The sequence below is a fragment of the Cimex lectularius genome, unplaced genomic scaffold, assembly GCF_000648675.2.
Source record: "Cimex lectularius strain Harlan isolate CLEC.00 unplaced genomic scaffold, Clec_2.1 scaffold251, whole genome shotgun sequence".
NCBI lineage: Eukaryota > Metazoa > Arthropoda > Insecta > Hemiptera > Cimicidae > Cimex > Cimex lectularius.
Window position 1 is genome coordinate 1,255,272 of NW_019394213.1, and position 19,567 is coordinate 1,274,838.

The 19,567-nt window shown below is 32.9% G+C and overlaps 1 protein-coding gene and 1 non-coding gene across 2 annotated transcripts in view; one reads left to right on the forward strand and one right to left on the reverse strand.

Moving 5' to 3' along the window:
- Window positions 1–1,411: 1,411 nt before the first annotated feature.
- LOC106664186 (circadian clock-controlled protein-like) overlaps window positions 1,412–19,567 on the reverse strand; it is a 40,661-nt gene continuing 22,505 nt past the window's right edge. Inside the window, exons 2-7 of the mRNA XM_014389642.2 lie at window positions 16,745–16,914; window positions 13,812–13,904; window positions 7,009–7,156; window positions 6,182–6,315; window positions 2,141–2,290; window positions 1,412–2,078 (exon numbers count right to left, since the gene is read on the reverse strand). Coding sequence (XP_014245128.2) covers window positions 1,870–2,078; window positions 2,141–2,290; window positions 6,182–6,315; window positions 7,009–7,156; window positions 13,812–13,904; window positions 16,745–16,914 — 904 coding nt within the window. The 3' untranslated portion in view covers window positions 1,412–1,869. The remainder of the gene's footprint in view (window positions 2,079–2,140; window positions 2,291–6,181; window positions 6,316–7,008; window positions 7,157–13,811; window positions 13,905–16,744; window positions 16,915–19,567) is intronic.
- Window positions 8,671–8,743, forward strand: Trnah-aug. Its single transcript has one exon. It is a non-coding gene; the product is annotated as a tRNA-His (tRNA).

Below are 19,567 nucleotides of genomic sequence, written 5' to 3' on the forward strand. Positions count from 1 at the left end.
GTTGTATATCAACCATCAGATGTGATGGCTGACCCATAATAAAGAAAACATCCAAATAAACTACTAACATGGAATCATGTTACTCGACTGCAAGAACAGGAAACTAACCGACCGAACCTAATTAGGTTACCTTAACCATACATCTAATTGGCACCTAACTCACTATCAAACTCATCATTTACAACGTTTTGGAAATTTTGTTTATTTAAAAACCATCTAACTATATTCATCATGTAAACACGTTTTATCAATATATAGTTAAAAATTTCTTGAGATTATATTTTCTTTACAATATGGGCCATCAAAACGAGCGATAAAAAACATAATTATTACCTCACACTATTTATAATCATATGTCAGTAGAGCCGATTTTCAACGGACTTGCTTTACTATGCTCACCTGCGTTTTTAAGACTACTTGTAGACTGATTGTAATGGAACATCACTGCCGAGTCTTATCCACGCGGTTTGATCTGTATCGGATATAGTCTTTTCACCTTGAGGCCCCCATCAATCACCCCAAGTACCCAATCATCCATCATTCCTGACAGTCGTTTTACCCTGATAGCGCTAAATATTTTCCAAATAAAAAATGACAAAATCAGGAGTAAATTTTTTAAAAACTATTAAATGTTTGTTCTGAATTTTATTTAATCTATAAATCTGTTTTGTACTTCTTTTACTGCTATCTGCTACCTCTTTGCTATTCAAATTTTCATTTTAATAAGGATTGTAACAAAAACAGATCTCTCTCTCTCTCTCTCTTTCTCTTTTTTCTGACTTTCACACCCTCTCACTCTCTCTCTCTCTCTCTCTCTCTCTCTCTCTCTCTCTCTCTCTCTCTCTCTCTCTCTCTCTCTCTACCTACCTACCTATCTATCGATCTAACTATCTATCTAATCCTTTTTAAAAAGATAGTTCCTACTCACAGTAAGTTGTTTTGCAACAATCCGAATCTCNCTCTCTCTCTCTCTCTCTCTCTCTCTCTCTCTCTCTCTCTCTCTCTCTCTCTCTCTCTCTCTCTCTCCCTCTCCATTTATATCAATCCATTTATATCATTCACCTATCAATTTTAGTTTACAAAAAGGGTCAGTAAACTATTGACATAATATTTTGTACTTTACATATTTATATTTTTATTGGAATTCTGTACATTGTATAATTCAAAATTAAGCAATATATTACAATAGTAAAAAGGTAAAGCTCGTATTTTTAAAAATAATTTATAGACATATCCATATACAAATTATATCACAAATTATGTTTACATGTTGAATAAGAATCGAATTACGACTTTGCCTTATTATAAGAAAATGTAAACTCTTTTATAAAGGTATTCCTTCGGTTTTTGAGCGCTTCTTATTTATTTTTATAATTTTTATGACAGTATCAACGAAGTGCTCCTAATTTTTTATTAATTATTATTTTATACCTACATCAATATTTTATTTTATTCTAATTAATTATTTTTTCTTTTTAATCATAACTCTTGCACACTTTATGGAAGTTCCCTCAACTGTGGTTTTGTGGCATATTACTGGAGGATAACAAATTAAATAATAATAAATATTATCTTTCTATTTGGTCAAATCAACATTTTACTTATAATACTGTTTTTTTTAAATGTTTATCAAAACAGTTTTGTCTTTGAAAAGAACTTTTAAATAAATTTGAATACATTCAGGTGATCTTATAATACATAAGATATTTTAGGTGTGCAAGAATATCAGCAAGTAACATTTTCTAACCGGTATTTGTAATGGAGAAAAATGCTTTTTTGAATCTTAAAACAAAAACTTATAAATAAATAATATAAGCTAAGAGGGTGCACTTTCCGGGCGAAAGGTCGTGACAAGATAAGGTTTTCTTTTCACCAAAATGTCACAGAAGGGTTATAAATAAACATTTCCAAGGGGGAAAGGACTTGAACATCAGTGTAGAAAACTTCAACGGGAACGTTGCTCAAAAGTTGGTTTGACACTCTTTTGAAAACGGCCGCTAGCTTCATCTTCAACTGGGGCATCATGATCCTGAGGATCTCTTGACCGTTTTCTCTCAGGAATAGATTCGTTGCTTCGGCTGTAACAAGGAAAATATAAATAATTCTGGAGAAAAAAAAGTGAAATCCACGAATGGCTTACTCAGTATCCTATTGTTGTTGAAAATTTTTCTCACAGCCATTCGGGCGTCTTTAATTGAAAGGTCGACGTCTAATTTCTCAACGTGTAAGTAGTCTTTTCCGTCCTTTGTCATGTGACTAGTTGTGCCCTTGACCGTCGCAATAATGTCACCTAAAAGCAGACAAATATTAATTTAGAAAACGACTGATGAACCGATAGCCCAAAACATGCAAGCATTGTGACAGTTCACATTCAAGTATAGGCACAATTGAAGAAAAATGAATGACCATGATCAAATATTACGTGGTAAAGCCAAAAATAGCTCAATAATCAAATAATTACAAACCCTTAATAACTAAATTTATGAATATTTGTAATACTAGTACTTTCTAATTCACAATATTAGTTGGATTCATAGAAAATTCATTAGCTTATTATTCATTTATTATGTTATAGGGTTTATTACAGTTATTTTCAATTGAGCGCCACTTGATATGAATTACATAATATAATATAATTATTTTTCTTATAATACACACACGCACATACACACTTCCCCTCTCTCTCTCCCTCTCACTCTCTCTTTCTCTCTCTCTCTCTCTCTCCCTCTCTATCTATCTATCTACCTACCTACCTATCTATCGATCTAACTATCTATCTAATCCTTTTTAAAAAGATAGTTCCTACTCACAGTAAGTTGCAACCTGATGATGCGCTAAAGGGCTCGAAATGCGTATCGTTGAAAAACAACTTACTGTGAGTAGGAACTATCTTTTTAAAAAGGATTGAACACCACACTCACTCCATCATTTATCATTTCTATATCTATCTATCTGTCTGTCTACCTCGAAATTAATCGTCTCATTTTCATTTTGTCTTTTTATCCTATTATCCCGCAGATTGAATCCCTTAGGCCAATCTCTCTCTCTCTCTCTATCTCTCTCTCTCTCTCTCTCTCTCTCTCTCTCTCTCTCTCTCTTTCTTTCTTTATTTCTTTCATTCTTTCTTTCTTTCTTATCTCATATAGTAGTAGTTGTTTACAGAGACAGAAAGGTTGATTAGGTTGATTGATTGTGATATTTTCCACTGACCTATGAATTTCGTTTGTACACATAAAATTAACATTTTTCCTAAAACACAACAGAAGGAACGAGCATGTACGACGTATCCCATTCACTTTAGCTTTTTATTTTTTCTCTTTTCACCCATTCTCTTTATGTCTCACCGTCACCGTCTTTATCTTTTTGATCCTTTGATGCCAAATTAAAATTTGGTTGGGAAGCATGAAAAAGGGCAAATGTTTGAGCTTATCTTCCACTTGGGGGCTTTGCTTCATGAAGGTAAGGCTAAGGAAGGGAATGGGGATTTATTCTCTATTGAGCGCCACTTGATATGAATTATATAATATTATGAAATTATTTTTATTATAACACACACGCGCACATACACACTTCCCCTCTCTTACTCCCTCACTCTCTCTCTCTCTCTCTCTCTCTCTCTCTCTCTCTTAATTTTTTAATTATAATCTTTATTTTTTCCACGTATGTCAACCCAATATTTTATGTGATAAAAATTCGTTAATGTGTAAGACTTGCTGATGATTTAAATATATGTAAAGATATAATAATATAATAGCATAATAAATTTCTTTCATAACATTAGAAATTGCTCAACTTATTAATAAAATAAATAAAATGCCAAAAATAGAAATAATTCTAGATAGAATAAAACTAAAAATTTAAAATTAAAAAAAAACATGTAAAACGTCTTGTGTTTACATTTCATCAAATTTGGATTCGTAGAAACAAATTGATTTCATTAGATAAAAAGCACATTGAAAAATGTATATTGTAAATAAATTGGTAAAATATAAAACTATCAACCTAAAATTACATTTCTAGGAAACATTATAAGACCTTATTTAATGTACTTTTGACAAATTATGTCCAATGTAAATTATAACAACATAATAAGTTTACAAAAAATATTAAAGAGTTATGTAAGATTCATAATCAATCTTAAGTATGAGACAGATTATATGACAAATTTAAAATACAAAATTTTTATAAAATCTACAAAAATATTGAATATCTTCAAAAATTAGTGTTTGTAACTTTAATTTAAAAAACAAAAAAACCAATATTGATAAAAGTACGTCAATTTATAGCTAATTAAATTGTAATGTCAAATAGTTTCCATAATAAAAATATAAGACTTTTTTCTAAAAATATTATATCAAGACATAGAACAAAATCTTATCGAAATTCGTTTATTATAAAAAATTATAGAATTAAAAAATGTAGCAGAATTGTGTAAATTCAAATTAATATACAAAAATTACTTAATGAATAAATATTTATAATTAAAATAAACTTTTGTAAACAAGAATGCACTTAAAAGAGTATTATTAATGTTTAAAAAGTTTTGTCTTTTAGTTCTGTATTTGTCAAACATTAGTATATATGTATATTGTCTTATAATTTATATATGTCGTACAAACTTATTTTTTGTTTTTGTTTAATGTTTTGTTTACTGTTTTATTGTTTCTTATTCAGCAAAGTATTCTCAATGGTTGTATTAATACGTTTTTGTATTTTAGTAGTATATTGTAATACATTGTAATTTATATAGATAAAAATTTACCTATATAAGTAATACCTATCAAAGTATCATTTATTTGTCCATTTTAATTTATATTTTGTTTATTGTTTTATTGATAGGTATGTCCTACAAATTTAACTCACTACAAAAAGAAAAAATATGCATATAAAATTATATTGTCAAATTGTTTGTAAAACAAAATTAAAATTGATTTTTTTCTTCTAAAGACTTGGTTGAAAAGAAAAAGCTAGTGTCACGAGCGGGATTCGAACCCACGACCTTCGTCGGCTCAATACGCCTCTGCTCTAACCACTTGAGCTGTGCACTCTCATCTGTCACGAGAACAATCGTGACTATAACTTTTTCATCTCAACCAAGTCTTTAGATAAAAAGTATAATTAATTCAAATAATTAACTTAGTGACTGATAAACTTATATGGATTATTATAAATTATAATTGTAAACTATTCAATAATTAAGGTTCTTATTTGAGATAAAAAAGTCAGTGTCACGAGCTGGATTCGAACCCACGATCTTCGGCTAGATACGCCGCTAGTCTGCCACTTGAGCTATCGTGACATCGATCCACTCGGACACTAACTTCCCATCTCAACGCCACTTTTTGGATTTTCCCTCCTTTTTGCCATTTTTCAAATGTCGTTTAATCTATTTGATTCTCGGCGACAAAAGAAATGGCCACGGAGAGCTTTATTGAAGCATACTTCATTTTAACTTATTAAATTCACTAGTTTTCGTGGTCCGCTTGACCAATTAATATCATTCAATTAATTAAGGTTTTTAGTTGAGATAAAAAAGTCAGTGTCACGAGCGGGATTCGAACACACGACCTTCATGCCATTAAAAAGTAGCAAAAGGGAGGGAAAATTCAAAAGGTGGGATTGAGATGGGAAGTTAGTGTCCGAGTAGATCGAAGTCACGATAGCTCAAGTGGTAGACTAGCGGCGTATCTAGCGGAAGGTCGTGGGTTCGAATCCCGCTCGTGACACTGACTTTTTTATCTCAGCTGAAAACCTTAATTAATTGAATGATATTAATTGGTCAAGCGGACCACGAAAACTAGTGAATTGTAAACTATGTACATTGTAAAAACCGAAGGCGTCTAAAGCATAATAAATGTATAATTTAATCTGTATAACTCACATTAATGGTAAGAAAGGTCCAAGGGATTGTTAAATAAAACAATCAAGCAATCAATCTCTTTCTCCATATTTCCCCGATACTCTCTCTTCTTCTCTCTCTCTCACATTCTCTCCCCTTCTCTCTCTCTCTCTTTCATTCTCTCTCCTACTCTCTCTCTCTCACTCACTCTCTGTCTTTCTCACTCTCCCTCTTATTATTATTTTCTCACATTACAATTTTATGCCCTCAATTTTTACAATGTTTATCAGTTCTTATTTCCAAATATTGTCTCTTATTGCCTAACAATTAAACAAGATTCACCTAAATTAGCGTTGAAAGTTCCGTTGCCGCTGGCTGGTAAGATGATCAAAACTCCTGAGCTCGTATATCTGGCATTGATGCTCATTTTTGGGATTTTGATTTTGGCCTCGAAAGGTGTCGTAGCACTTCCCAATCTAAAATGGATAAATGTATTGAATATTTATTATCAGAGGAATGCTTGATTTTGTCTAACAATGACCTACAAATGCCTAAAATCGGTCTAAGATATTTCAAATTCATTTATTACTACTTATAATTATTATATTTGTCCATTATGTTCAGTGGTCTAACTGACCAAATTACCTCTTTCACTTACTTGTCTTTTTTTTGTAAGGTCTTGTTGAGATGAAAATGTTAGTGTCACGAGCGGGATTCGAACCCACGAATTTCGGCTGAACACGCCGCTGCTGTAACCACTTGAGCTATCATGACTTCGATCCACTCGGACGCCAACTCTCCATCTCAACCTACTAATATATTATATCTACTACAACCTATTATTATGTTAGAGTGAATATTTAATTTACGAGACATATATTTCGTAGTAGTGAAAGTCAGAAGTTTTGAAAATACCAGGGAATTTGAGAAAAAGACGAGGTTATGAAACCTCAACGAGCAATTCGAACAATTTCTTTCTTGTAAGCTACCATGTCCTTGATGAGCATCATCGTACATTTTATTATTGAAAATTGCCGGTTTCCAGTTTCCCATCCGCCTTGGATGAGAGACAGGAAGGTCTTCCGCCAAACAGGAAAAACACCGTCGTGCCAAGGCTTTTAACCGCGATCCGAAAACAATTTTCAAAATTCGAAATGACATGTACTTACTTGAGTTTGGCAACGGTGAAATTGCTGGATCCGTAAATGTCCATGTCTCTCAGGACGATTTTGTATCCGTTGGGGCCGGAAGTAAGCGCCAGAGAGAGGTCGTCCATTCTAAAAGGCTCGACAGTCGGCATCTGGATCTCTGGGATTCCTGAAATTTTGATTTTACCTTGAGTAACAAATATATTGCCAAAATGATAAAATAATATCTAAAGCTCAATTGACGTGAATATAGCATGGTTCCAACATCAGAAAAAAAGATTTAATTTAAATAAAAAGCGAGAAGGGAAGGAAAAGAACAATTAAAGAGAGGCTGGCGATGATCAGTATAATTTTCCTGTATTGTAACTGTCCCCAATATATAAACATATACATATACATATACATGAAGGTACAAAATTTTTAAAATTATTTATTGAAAAATCATAGCAGAAAATATATTCAAACAATTAATTGTTGTCAGTTGATGTACATGTAAGGAAATTTATAGGGCTGTAGATATCCCTCTTGAGGGTTGAATCATTTTCATCTGCGTTCAAGGATTGATGAAGATTTGTTTTATATTTCATCCAAACGACTGTTCTAAAAGATTGCACAGCTTATTACATCGAACAGCCTTTGCATAAATGATTAGAGGCAATTTCACCCGCATAAAGAACATCCTTATGGCTTGGGGAGGTTTATTAAATTGAAACTTCATCCCCGGGCCGAAAAATGAACGATTACCCTGGGCCATTTTTAAGTTATTGCGAACATTCATATTCAATTTCAACGGACATAAGAAAATGTTATAATTAATAATGAGCTTTACGACAGTAAATTATTTTAGTAGTTAATGAGAATAATTACCTATAGAATGAAGAACTTTGTTCTTTTTACTTAGTTGATGGAACTTTTATAACATCTTTAATTAATTAATTAGCAAGTTAAGAAGAGAGTCATCTTATGACAGTAACTAATTACAGGATTTGTTAAAAGGCTTTGTCAAGAAACTTAATGGAGTTACTGAGAACTAATAATTTTTAAGCATTTATTTCATAATTTTACTTGAACAGTGGGAATATGCATAAAGAGCATGATTAGTTCAGCTGAGAATCTAAATCAGCATGCTGGACAAAAAGGGGAGAATAATCTATTATACCGGGGGAGTAATCCGGGTAAAAAGTTTTCCCGTTTTCATTATCCACCCTCATTGAATCCCACAATAGGCCCACAGTGTAAAATCCCCTTTGACAACAGGGCCTCTCCCCCATTGTCGTGCCGGAAAGGCATGCGAACGGACTTGTCATGCGAATTTCACCATATATATAACGGTATCGAATACTTTGGAATTGATGCATTTGCAAATACCCTTCATTTTCTGGTTAAAAGGATATCGTATGCAGCGAGGGTTGACGGACCAAAACGCACAAGGACCCAAGTCGTGGGTCAATGTAATTATTTTTATTTTAACATGTTTTACCTTATAAGACAATTGACTCAGTGGTGTTTTATCAGTTATTAATCCGAAATAGTTTATTCTTGACGGATTTGATCCGACTTTTTTGCTTTCTGACCGTCGCCTGCTGTTTATATTTATGTAAAATGCATTATGCATTATGCAAAAAGGAGGGAAAATTCGAAAGGTTGGTTAGAGATGGAATGTCAGTGTCCGAGTGGATCGAAGTCACGATAGCTCAAGTGGTAGAGTAGCGGCGTATGTAGCCGAAGATCGTGGGTTCGAATCCCGCTCGTGACACTGACTTTTTTATCTCAACTAATACCATACCTAAAGATTAATTAATTAAAAGATGTTATTTGGTCAATCGGACAACGAAAAGTAATGAATTATGTAAAACAATTACTTTTCATCGTATGGTCAAATCTATTTTAATATATTACAATTAATTGAGGTTTTTGAGTTGAGATAAAAAAGTCAATTGCACGACCGGGATTCGAACCCACGATCTTCGGCTAGATACGCCGCTGCTCTACCACTTAAGCTATCTTGACCTCGATCCACTCGGACACTAACTCCCATCTGAACCCCACCTTTTGAACTTTTCCCTCCTTTTTGCCATTTTTCAAATTTCGTGTAATCGGATTGGATTCTCGACGACAAATGAAATTGCCACGGAGAGGTTTAGTGAAGTATACTTCATTTTAAATCATTAAATTCACTAATTTCGTGGTCCGCTTGACCGTTAATACATTACAATTAATTAAGGTTTTTTAGTTGAGATAACCCATGATCTTCGGCTTGATACGCTGCTGCTCTACCACTTGAGCTATCGTGACTTCGATCCACTCGGACACTAACTTCCCATCTCAACCCCACCTTTTGAATTTTCCTTCCTTTTTTGCCATTTTTCAAATGTCGTATAATCAATTTGATTCTCGGCGACTAATGACTTTTTTATCTCAACTAAAAAACCTTAATTAATTGTAATGTATTAATTGGTCAAGCGGACCACGAAATTAGTGAATTTAACTTTTTTAATATGTTTTAATTTGTTTTACATTTACTCCAATTTATCTTTTGACCCTGTGTTTAGGAAAATTTTAAAATCTGATTCGGATGTTCCCTGGTCGATATTTGCCGCTTTCCTGCATGGCTAAACAAAATCTAATTTTATTTCCATCATTGATGTACCAAACTGCAAAAAAAAGCAGTTAACGCAATGAATATTACAAACGACAAATAATAATTGGATTTTAATCAAACTGCATTCAAACAATAGCAGGAACTCCCGGATATATTTTCCCATATAATAAAACAATTACTGCATTCTTTTATTGTGAAATATTACATTAGGTTGTATTATTCATTTTATTATTGACTAATCGAACAGATCGAACAGTTGTCCACTGAGGTTTAAATACAAAAGTCAACCAAATTTTATTAAAACTTTTTTTTCAAGAAATCATGATTTCCATTCTGTAATGATGTACATAATTTTTATGAAACGTATCATGCAATCATCTTTGATATATGCAACAACATTTCTTACTATTTTGATCAAACTATTGTTATACAGGCTTACACTGAAAAGGGGTATCTACCAATTTTGGATCACCAATTTTAATGAAAAGTGTTTTGGTGATTCTACGTCAAAAATAGCCCTAGGAACTAAAAAATAACTAAAATACTTTTGTTATCCATGCATTATGAATATTACATATCAGCCGATTTGTATTTTTTCTATTTAGAGTAAGAAAATTAACGAAAAGAAAATATTTTAAACATAAATTATGTATCGATCTGCGATATCCATTCTGTGACTAGCTGCTAAGTACAAATTTTGACGTAGTGACCGTCTGATTTTGGAAAGTAGGGTAAACTTTTTTTTTAACAAAGTAGATATTCGTTTTGTGCACCCAAAAAAATCCTAGAATACAAATTTTTGGGATAAGTAAAAAAAACCTTTTATTTTCTCTAACATTTTTCGCTTATGAAATGATTCTTTTCGAAAATCACAAAAATGGTGTTTGCTTTGAAACAAATCCACTGATCTTGAGGAAATATTACAGTGGCATAGAACTCTATAAAGTACACGAAATGGCACAGACATCTTATTAAATAAAGTAGATATAGTAAAATAAAATAAAATGTTTGTACAGTCTTTTTTTTAGTTTAAACTTTATTTGTAGAATTTATATTGTCATGATATCTCACGTTGTTATCATTTTACAAAAGTAGAAAGTCAACATCCAACTTCTTGTAATAACTTTGAATTTTGACTAAGTTATTAATTTTTAAGTGGAACACAAGAAAAATATTTCCTCCACACACAACAAAAATCCAAAAATTTGTATTTTCTATTACTACAAAATTAATATTTAAGGGTTTAAAGGGTGTTAAAACGTCCAAATAAATCCAAAAGCATTTTGCTTTTGTTTCTTTATTTTTTTGTCCCAAAAATAGTTATTAACTTTGAAATGACTCAACCGACCACAACTTACAGAGGTTAAAAACATTATGAACTATACATAATGGAACAAACTTTGTTTTGTAAATAAATTAAAATTGAAAATATAAAATAAAGAGTTTTTACATTGATATTTGAACTACGAGGTTATATTATGTACCTGTATGTAGATGACTATGGTTTTGAAAAAAAGCCCAATTGTAAGTATGTCGGTTCGAATGTAGAGCAGCAGGATTCGAACCCTGAACGTTTACGTTACAGTGAAGAGTATGTCAACGACTTGCGTTAAGTTAGACACGTGTTTAATATTTTTCAATATCACCAAAAAAAATTTCATTGTAATCGGAAATGTCTCCCCTTGTAAGCTCAAATTACCGCAATCGAGTTGTCAAGGAGCTTCAATACTAATCAAGAAAAAGATACACGTTTTCACCCAAATCTGGTCGCATTTGGTTTTTTAGGACGAAATAGAAAAAGTATATTTATCGCTTTATTTCGAAGGTGAGGTCGTTAATCCATCCCGTTTTTTTCACGTATTTATGTCATTGTTTATTGATCATTTGAAAACAATGCCAGACTTGCCTTCTTAAATTGTTTTATTAGCTGAATCTCTAATTTTTTAGCCGTTCGTAAGGAAAAAAGCAAATTTTTAGCAATTAGACGTTAATTTTACATTGGTGATAACTGAAAAATTAAGTACTTTTCCTTACAGTTTATTAGTAGTTGCGATTCTTCTGTAAGCGCCATATTTAAAGAAACAAAAACACATTGAAAGTTTAAACAAGAATTTTGGAAACTTGTACATGTTTATCTTCTAAGTTGTTTTTTTTTTTTTTAACTTAAGGTTGCAATGAAAAAAATGAAACTTTTATTATGAACACTGTCGATAGATGGCCCATGGAGGACCTGACTCGTAGAAGAAGTGTCATCCTCACGCGATTAAGAATAGGCTATGCCAGGTTGACACACGGACTTTACTTTTGGCTCAAAGCCCGCATAGAGCGCGAAGGAATACCAACCGATATGAGAATTGTGCTTGAGCTCTGAGTCCCTTGTTGGAGGAAACAATGTTGTATAGTAATGATAGTTTTGTGTCCTTAGGTTGTGTTGAGAGTGAATGTATTTACTAGCGTGATGTGTAGTGAGAGGTCGATAGTGGAATTTTGACTCCTCCTTCGACCCCCCTCATATTGCTTAGTTATGTAATTAGTGTAAACATGATGGAGGAATATCGAGTAATCCTCCACCTCAAACATTGATTGCTTTGGGTGCTGAAATGACCTACCCTCGATAACCTCAGTGACTGGAAGGATGAGTCCGACGTACGAGCACGACGATATATATACAGTGGCACAACAAAATATTTAAAAGTTAATGAAATTATTGAAAATACCTTTTTCTCGATTCTTATACAGAATAAATAAATTATGTTTAATGTGTGGTGTTTAGTGACCGTTAGTTAATGATTATTTGGAGGTCGTGCGGTGCGGTCTGGTGTGACGTAGGGTTTAGAACACATTCTCTTTATCGTGGCAACGTTTCAATCTTTATTGAGATCATCCTCAGGGCCTGGGATATATAAACATTGTTTCAATTTTACAAATATTTTACATTTGTAAAATTTAAACAATATTTATAAATCCTAGGCTCTGAAGAAGATCTCAATAAAGATCGAAACGTTGCCTGTGCAAACGTGAGGTTATACAAATCAGTAAAAATTACCAGCATAGGATTACATTCAACATTTAATTGATTTATTGGAAGACAATACTACCCAAATTATCAAACAATAATAAAATCCGATGATTATTAATAATGAAATCGTTTGACAGATTTGTCAGAAAATACATAGCAATATTTTTCATTCGAAGGTCTTTCTGTAATATAATTAAGACAGTACATTTTTGCAGAAATTATCAGAAAAACGCTGTCTTTCATTTTAAATTGTATTTTTTTTAAATAACTTGCATTGGAACTTAAATTACATTAAAATATCCAGACTGATTGTTCTTACAATTTACCACTAACGTTGTTATAGCGTTCCAATGATTATGATGATTTGTACTATTATAATCAAATTACGAACAATTATTTTTATTCAAAATTATTCAATACATGATCCGTTTTTTTCCTTCTTTCTTTTTTTAACGAGGGTATTTTCAACTACGAGGTTATTTGAACCCAGAATTTGTCGGGTTGGAATGCAGGGCCGGTGGTTTCGAACCCGGGACCTTTACCTTACAGTGAGCGACTAAACCGTTGCTGCCACCTACGCCCCCCCGATCTGTATTTTAGATCGATTATTTGAAGAAATACAATTCTTACAATTTACATCAAAATTTCAATTCAAAAGTTAATAAACACAAATTAGAACCTAGTTTATTTACCCAATGAAATCATGAATGAACTAGAGGACAAAAGTAGGACCCAGTTGTAATTGCACGTAAAGGAAGTAACTAACTTGCATCGCTTTGAAAATTTTTAATCTGCAAAGATTATCCCACCTCTTTGTAATTTATTATCATAAGGCAGTCTAATCGCAGTGAAAGAACTTGTTTCCTGTTGAAAAACGACGTGGACCTTATTGGAAGGAGTGGACTTCGAAAGTTTGGACAGTTATATTATTTACTGTCAATCCCGGTGATAAAGGGTTATTAAAATATTTCCAATAGAATCAACAACCGGCCGGAATTGAGTCAGTTTCCATTTCGCAGAAGGCAATGACTCCTGTGTTCTTTCCCCCGGAGAAAGTTCCATCGGACGACCAAAACGGAGAAAGTGGATGAGCTCGGAAGATATTACTAATCACCTCGTAACATTACGTCATAACTTTTGAGTCCAACGAAATATAGCTCTTTAAAAATAAATAAATAAAAATGGTGAGATCGAAAAATTTACCTTTGGCCAGGTACGGCCTAATGTGGTGAAGGGCTTTTATGAAGCAGTCTATCAGCTTTGGATCCGTTCCTTTACAGTGTTTCACATAAGGAGCTGTAAAAAGAAAAAAAGAACAGAATGTACTATAAATTATTAATGTACACTTAAAATCACACAATGAAATAAAGAGACGTATCGAAAGATTTAATTTATGCGCGTTGCGAAACTGTGACAACGACGGACTTGGCATCGGGTCATAATTGTTGGAAAATGTTGCAACCCTTTTGTTTTTAACATTGATCGATCTTCTTGCAACAAAAAATCCTCGCAATATACTGCGCTCACATATATGTAAAAGGATATTGCAACACGTATATAAATAATTGTAAGAAATGCCACTTTACGTAAAATATATAAATTATAAATGAAGAAACAATTTAATTATTATAACTTGTGCATAAAATATTGAGTCTCTCTCACTCTCTCTCTCTCTCTCTCTCTCTCTCTCTCTCTCTCTCTCTCTCTCTCTCTCTCTCTCAGAAATGCTTTACTTTAAATTGATAAGAAATAACATTGGAAATAGAGAAATAAAAAATGAATTTTCAGTTAATTAATAAACATTTCTAAATGTTTATAATCAATAAATTAATATTTATATGAAAATCTTAGACGGATGTATTCCAGGCTATTGTTATTGTTGGAGTTTATTATTTTTTCTGCACTGCATCTCTTTACATTAAATAAAACATTATTAATAATGTTATTATTATTATAGATATACAGCATTATGGTTGCTATAAAATCTAAAATCAAAATTAGAAATAGAATCAATAAATTTATTTATCTATAGTGATGAAAAAAAATAAGTATTACAAAAAGCTAGCACAAAACACAATACCCCCCAACTAATAAAATGAATAATAATTCAGTTATAAACAAAAATTGTTTTCTACTCTCTTCTGTTTTCTACTCTCTTCACAACAAAATAGTACATCATAAATTGTTGTTTATGAAAAATAATTTTGGAGTAAAATTAATGAGTTGTTTGTTCAAATGAGTGTCTGTTATTTGAAAAAAAGTAAGTAGTAAAAAAAAAGAAAATAATGAGAAGAGCTAGAAAGATAGCGATATCGGTAAATAAATAGGTAAATAGGTAGCTAGATATATAGAGCGGTAGAGCGAGAGAGCGAGAAAGAGAAAGAGAGAGAGTGAGAAGTAGAACAGCCAGTGTCTTGTTTAAAAGGGGTCAAGATAGAGACACAAAGGTAGAAAAGAAGAGGGAGTTAGACTGAGAGAGAAAGATTTGTCTGTGTCAGTTTAAAAGAAGGTTAGAAAGAGATAACTTAATGAGAGAAAGAAAAAGAGATAGAGAGAGAGAAACAGGCAGACCGATAGACGGGCAAAGAGAGAGTGAGAGTTAAGTTGACCAGTGTCTGTTCAAAAGAGAAAAGAAAGAGAAAAAGGTACAACGGGGAGAGAGAGAGAGAGAGAGAGAGAGAGAGAGAGAGAGAGAGAGAGAGAGAGTGAGAGGGAAGAGAGTTGACAAAGGGAATTGATAGAATGATTCATTATTGAGAGAAAGAATATAAGGAAAGATAAATAAATAAATAATAATTAAACCCTCTATATACACAGTTAAAGGGTGAGAGATAGATAGGTAAATAGATAGATATTTAGATAAGTTGATATATAGAGATAGATAAATAGATAGATAGACAGATAGATGGGTAGATAAATAGAATGAAAGAAAGACAGACAGTGTGAGAACGTGAAAGTTAGAGGGTGAGAAATGATTGATAAGTAAATAAGAATAGAGATAAGTAGCTTTTATAGAAATATCGATATAAAAATAGATAGATAAATAGATAAATAAATAAATTGATACATAGATAGAGTGGGTAGCACATTAGAGAGCAGAGATTCACGAGACCCAAATGTACACAGGGATAAAGATAGAAAAAAGTGAGAGAGAGAGTGAGAAGAAAGAGAAAAGAAAGGTAAGTGCCAAAAAACAATTTTTCACATTTAACCATTAGTTTTTTCCAGTAGTTTGTTTTAAAAAAGCGTTGAAAATGGCCATTTTCGTCATAGAAACCTCGACCCGTTCTCCATAGGAAAACAAGGGTAAATTATATCGTTACAAAATTATACATTTCATCAGCTAATGGGCCCCTGGGTGTTGAAAAAGTACTCGTCTTGTGGGGAACATTGTTAAAAATGACACGTCGCTTTCTCCATTTTTCTGGAGAACAAGACTGGAATTTTTAAAGAAAAAAGGCGACGATGATTTCTTTCCTTTGGTATTTTTCAAAAAACTATCCGTTAGAATTGTTAGTAGAAGAGCGCTTTGTTAAAAAGTATGCTAGAACAACTGGAAAATTCAAGAGTAAAATGTGCTTCTCTAATTATTTTAAATATTTCAAGTGAATTGATGTTTAATGCAGATTATTTAATTGCAAACAGAAATAAAAAATATCCAAAGATCACTACGTTTTCAGATAGCTTACGTTGCAATACATACATAAATTTTATTTTTCTCAAATTCCTTTTTTAAAACAAAATTGGAGCCCATAACTAGATTATTAATTTTTTCTTGTACATGTTTTTTACACCTTGTCAATAATCATGTAAAAATTGGTCTTTTTGAAAAGATTCGCTGACAATCTTCTCGTAAACTGCATATATTTTAGGATTTGGTTTAACCTTTAATCTGGCAATAAAAAAGCTGTTGAAAAAAAGACAGCAATGAAACAGGGTATGTTTTAAATAAAAACTGCACTGATACACATAAGAAAGGTGTGTCCGCAGTTGCAAACAAAAAGGACAAACGGTTGCAAAATTTCGCAACGTTCCCAATATATCGTCGTTTTCGAGGCCGGTGACCTCATCGAGGTTCCGTCCTTCTGCCGGCGACTTTTTCTGAAAGAAAGTAAGAGTGCTTTCACCGTTCTTACGTGTATCTGCGGCGAGCGCGATGCCTAGGAGGGCGGCTGCGACGAAGATCCTGTTCAGCATGGTGATCCTGCGGGAGATGATGGACAAATGGTGGCCGTGGTGAGGGTTCCTCCCGTATTTACCGCCCCCTTCCAATTTCCATCCCTTGGAAGGGGAAAACCGCAAGGACCTAAGATGGACAAATTAATAATTTTATTGCAACCTGTTAAATATTGGAAGATCCTAGTGCTTATCCTCCCGCCAAGGGAGACAGAACTTAGCACAACCTAGAACACAATTAGGTGACCCATTGGGATGAACTTATTTTGATGGAAGAAAACCACTGATTTTCTTCATCCAAACTTTCAGTTAATGTGATCATTCATTTGTCACCTTATTTTTTCTTTCAATTTTTGTGGTTATTACTTCGCTGCCATATTCATTTCTTTTTCTGTATACTTGCTGTTTCATCAATTTGCTCCTATGACAAATTTTTAATTTGTTTTGGCAATTTAAACATTCTTTAATTTGAAAGTAGTATGTCAGTGCAAACATTTTGAATCTGCTTTTTTAAATTTTTATTTCATTTTTTAAGGTAATTATAAATATGGATCACACTTTTTTTATTTAGTTGAATGTTTTTTTTTGTTTAATCTGCTTTTCCTTTCTTCCTCTATTTGTGGTGGTTGTTACCTTTTTTCCTTAAATTTAGATCTTGGCATCTTAAGTGGTTTAATGACGACTAATTTCTACTTGCTGGCCACTCTTCTGAAATACCGTCGTGCATTTTTCCTGTAATATAATTTTTTTATCTCTTCGATTACCGGCATATTTTAGCTCTGAATGAGAAAGTTTTTAATTTGCAGATGTAGCTTTGTAGTGTTGTAGTGTTGCTACCTTACAAAGACATTACTTTTCTCGTTTACGAATTAAATAGGGAATTAGTGAATAAATTAATGAATACGCTTAAAACAGAAAAGTGTTAGAGAGAAAAAATAAAAAAAGAAAAAAGAGAAAAGATAAATACATACATAGAAAAAGAGAGAGAGAGAGAAATGAAATAGCCAGTGATAGGGAGAAAGTAAGAAAGAGAGAGAAGAGAGAGAGAGAGAGAGCGTGTGGAAGATAGAAACATAAAAAGAGAGAGAGTGAGAGAGGGGAGTTAAACGCATTATTTAATCTAGAGGTTTACCTTACTTATAACCTTCCTTACAACCAACTAGAGAGACAGAGAGAAAGACAAAGAGAAAGAGATAAATAGATAAAGAAAAATATAAATAGATATATAGCAAAAAAGAGAGAAAAATGAAATAGCATGTGCTAGGGAGAAAGTAAGAAAGAGAGAAAAGAGAGAGAGAGCGTGTGTGAGCGATATATACATAAAGACAGAGAGAGGGAGTAGGAGAGAGAGAGAGAGAGAGAGAGGGTGAGAGAGAAACAGAATATGAGAAAGAATAAAGAACCAGACGAAGCCATTCAAAACTGGAAAAATAAATAAAAATACATACACAGACACCATCAAACAAACCAATAAAACAGAGATAGATAAATAGATAGATAGATAGAAAGAGAAAGATAGTTGTATAGGTCATAGATAGATAGATAGATAGAGAGAGAGAGAGAGAGAGAGAGAGAGAGAGAGAAACAAACAAAAAGAGAGAAAATGGGAAAGAAAAAAGGATACTTATCCGAAAAGAACTATTAAATAAACAATAAACGCATACTCAGGTATGATCAAACTAATAAGACAAAAATCACTCTTCGGAGAAAGAGCGAGCGAGCGAGAGAGAGAGAGAGCGATAGTAAGAAATAGATAGAAAAAAAGATAAATGTATACGTATAGAAAAAGGGAGAGAAATGAAATAGCAAGTGATAGGGAGGATTGAGAAAGAGAGAGAAGAGAGAGAGTTGTGAGATATTGATAGATTCATAGAGACAGAAAGAGATTGATTGATTAAACGTTTATTTAACAATGCAAAGTTAGGTTTCCTGGAACTCTCTTCCACTAACGTAAGTTGAACATTGAAAGAGAGAAAGGGAGTGAGACAAAGAGAGAGGGAGTGGGAGAGAGGATGGGTGAGAGGGAGGGAGAGAGGGAGGGAGAGAGGGAGGGAGAGAGAGAGAGAGAGAGTGAATGAGGGAAATAAAAGAAAGATAAACTTGTATCAGAGGGAGAGACAGAAGTAGATAAAAATAAAAAATAAAAATAAATTACAGTAAATCAACTAATAATAGCATGTCTGAATCATAATGCTAATAAACGACAACAACACGATTCTCTCTTATTGTCAGGCTAAAAGAGTGTAAAAGAGGGAGATAAAAAGAAGTAACAGACAAGGATATACAGAGAATATTAGAGAATGGTTGTCAGAAGGTTTGACAAGGAGAAAGAAAAGGAAGTACAGACAGACACAAACAGAAACTTTGTGCTTGTTCATTGGATTTTCTTTACTGACATGAGGACATTTAGTGCCAATAGGTCATCGATCACGATTTCGTATTTTCTGCCTACTTATCTTTTTTTCAGGTTTATTGCTATAAATTGTAGAACGGTACATTTTAAAACAGTAGTGACATATTTGTGCATTAAGATAAATAAGGTTTGTAAGTGTTGGTAGGTGTATACGAAAGTGACAGAGCAAGTTTTCTTCCAACACTCCCTTTGTAAGTACGCCTCTCGTTACAAACGGGGAGAAGCTGTAATTTCTAAAGCAAACTGAAGCCAAACCACGAAGCGGTTTGGTGTATTTGCCTTTGTTGTTTTTGCTCGCCTGTGTCAAGGATCAAGCTACTATTGCTTTTTGGGGTCTAAAGTAGCTCCGGACAAGCCGCTGACCTTATGT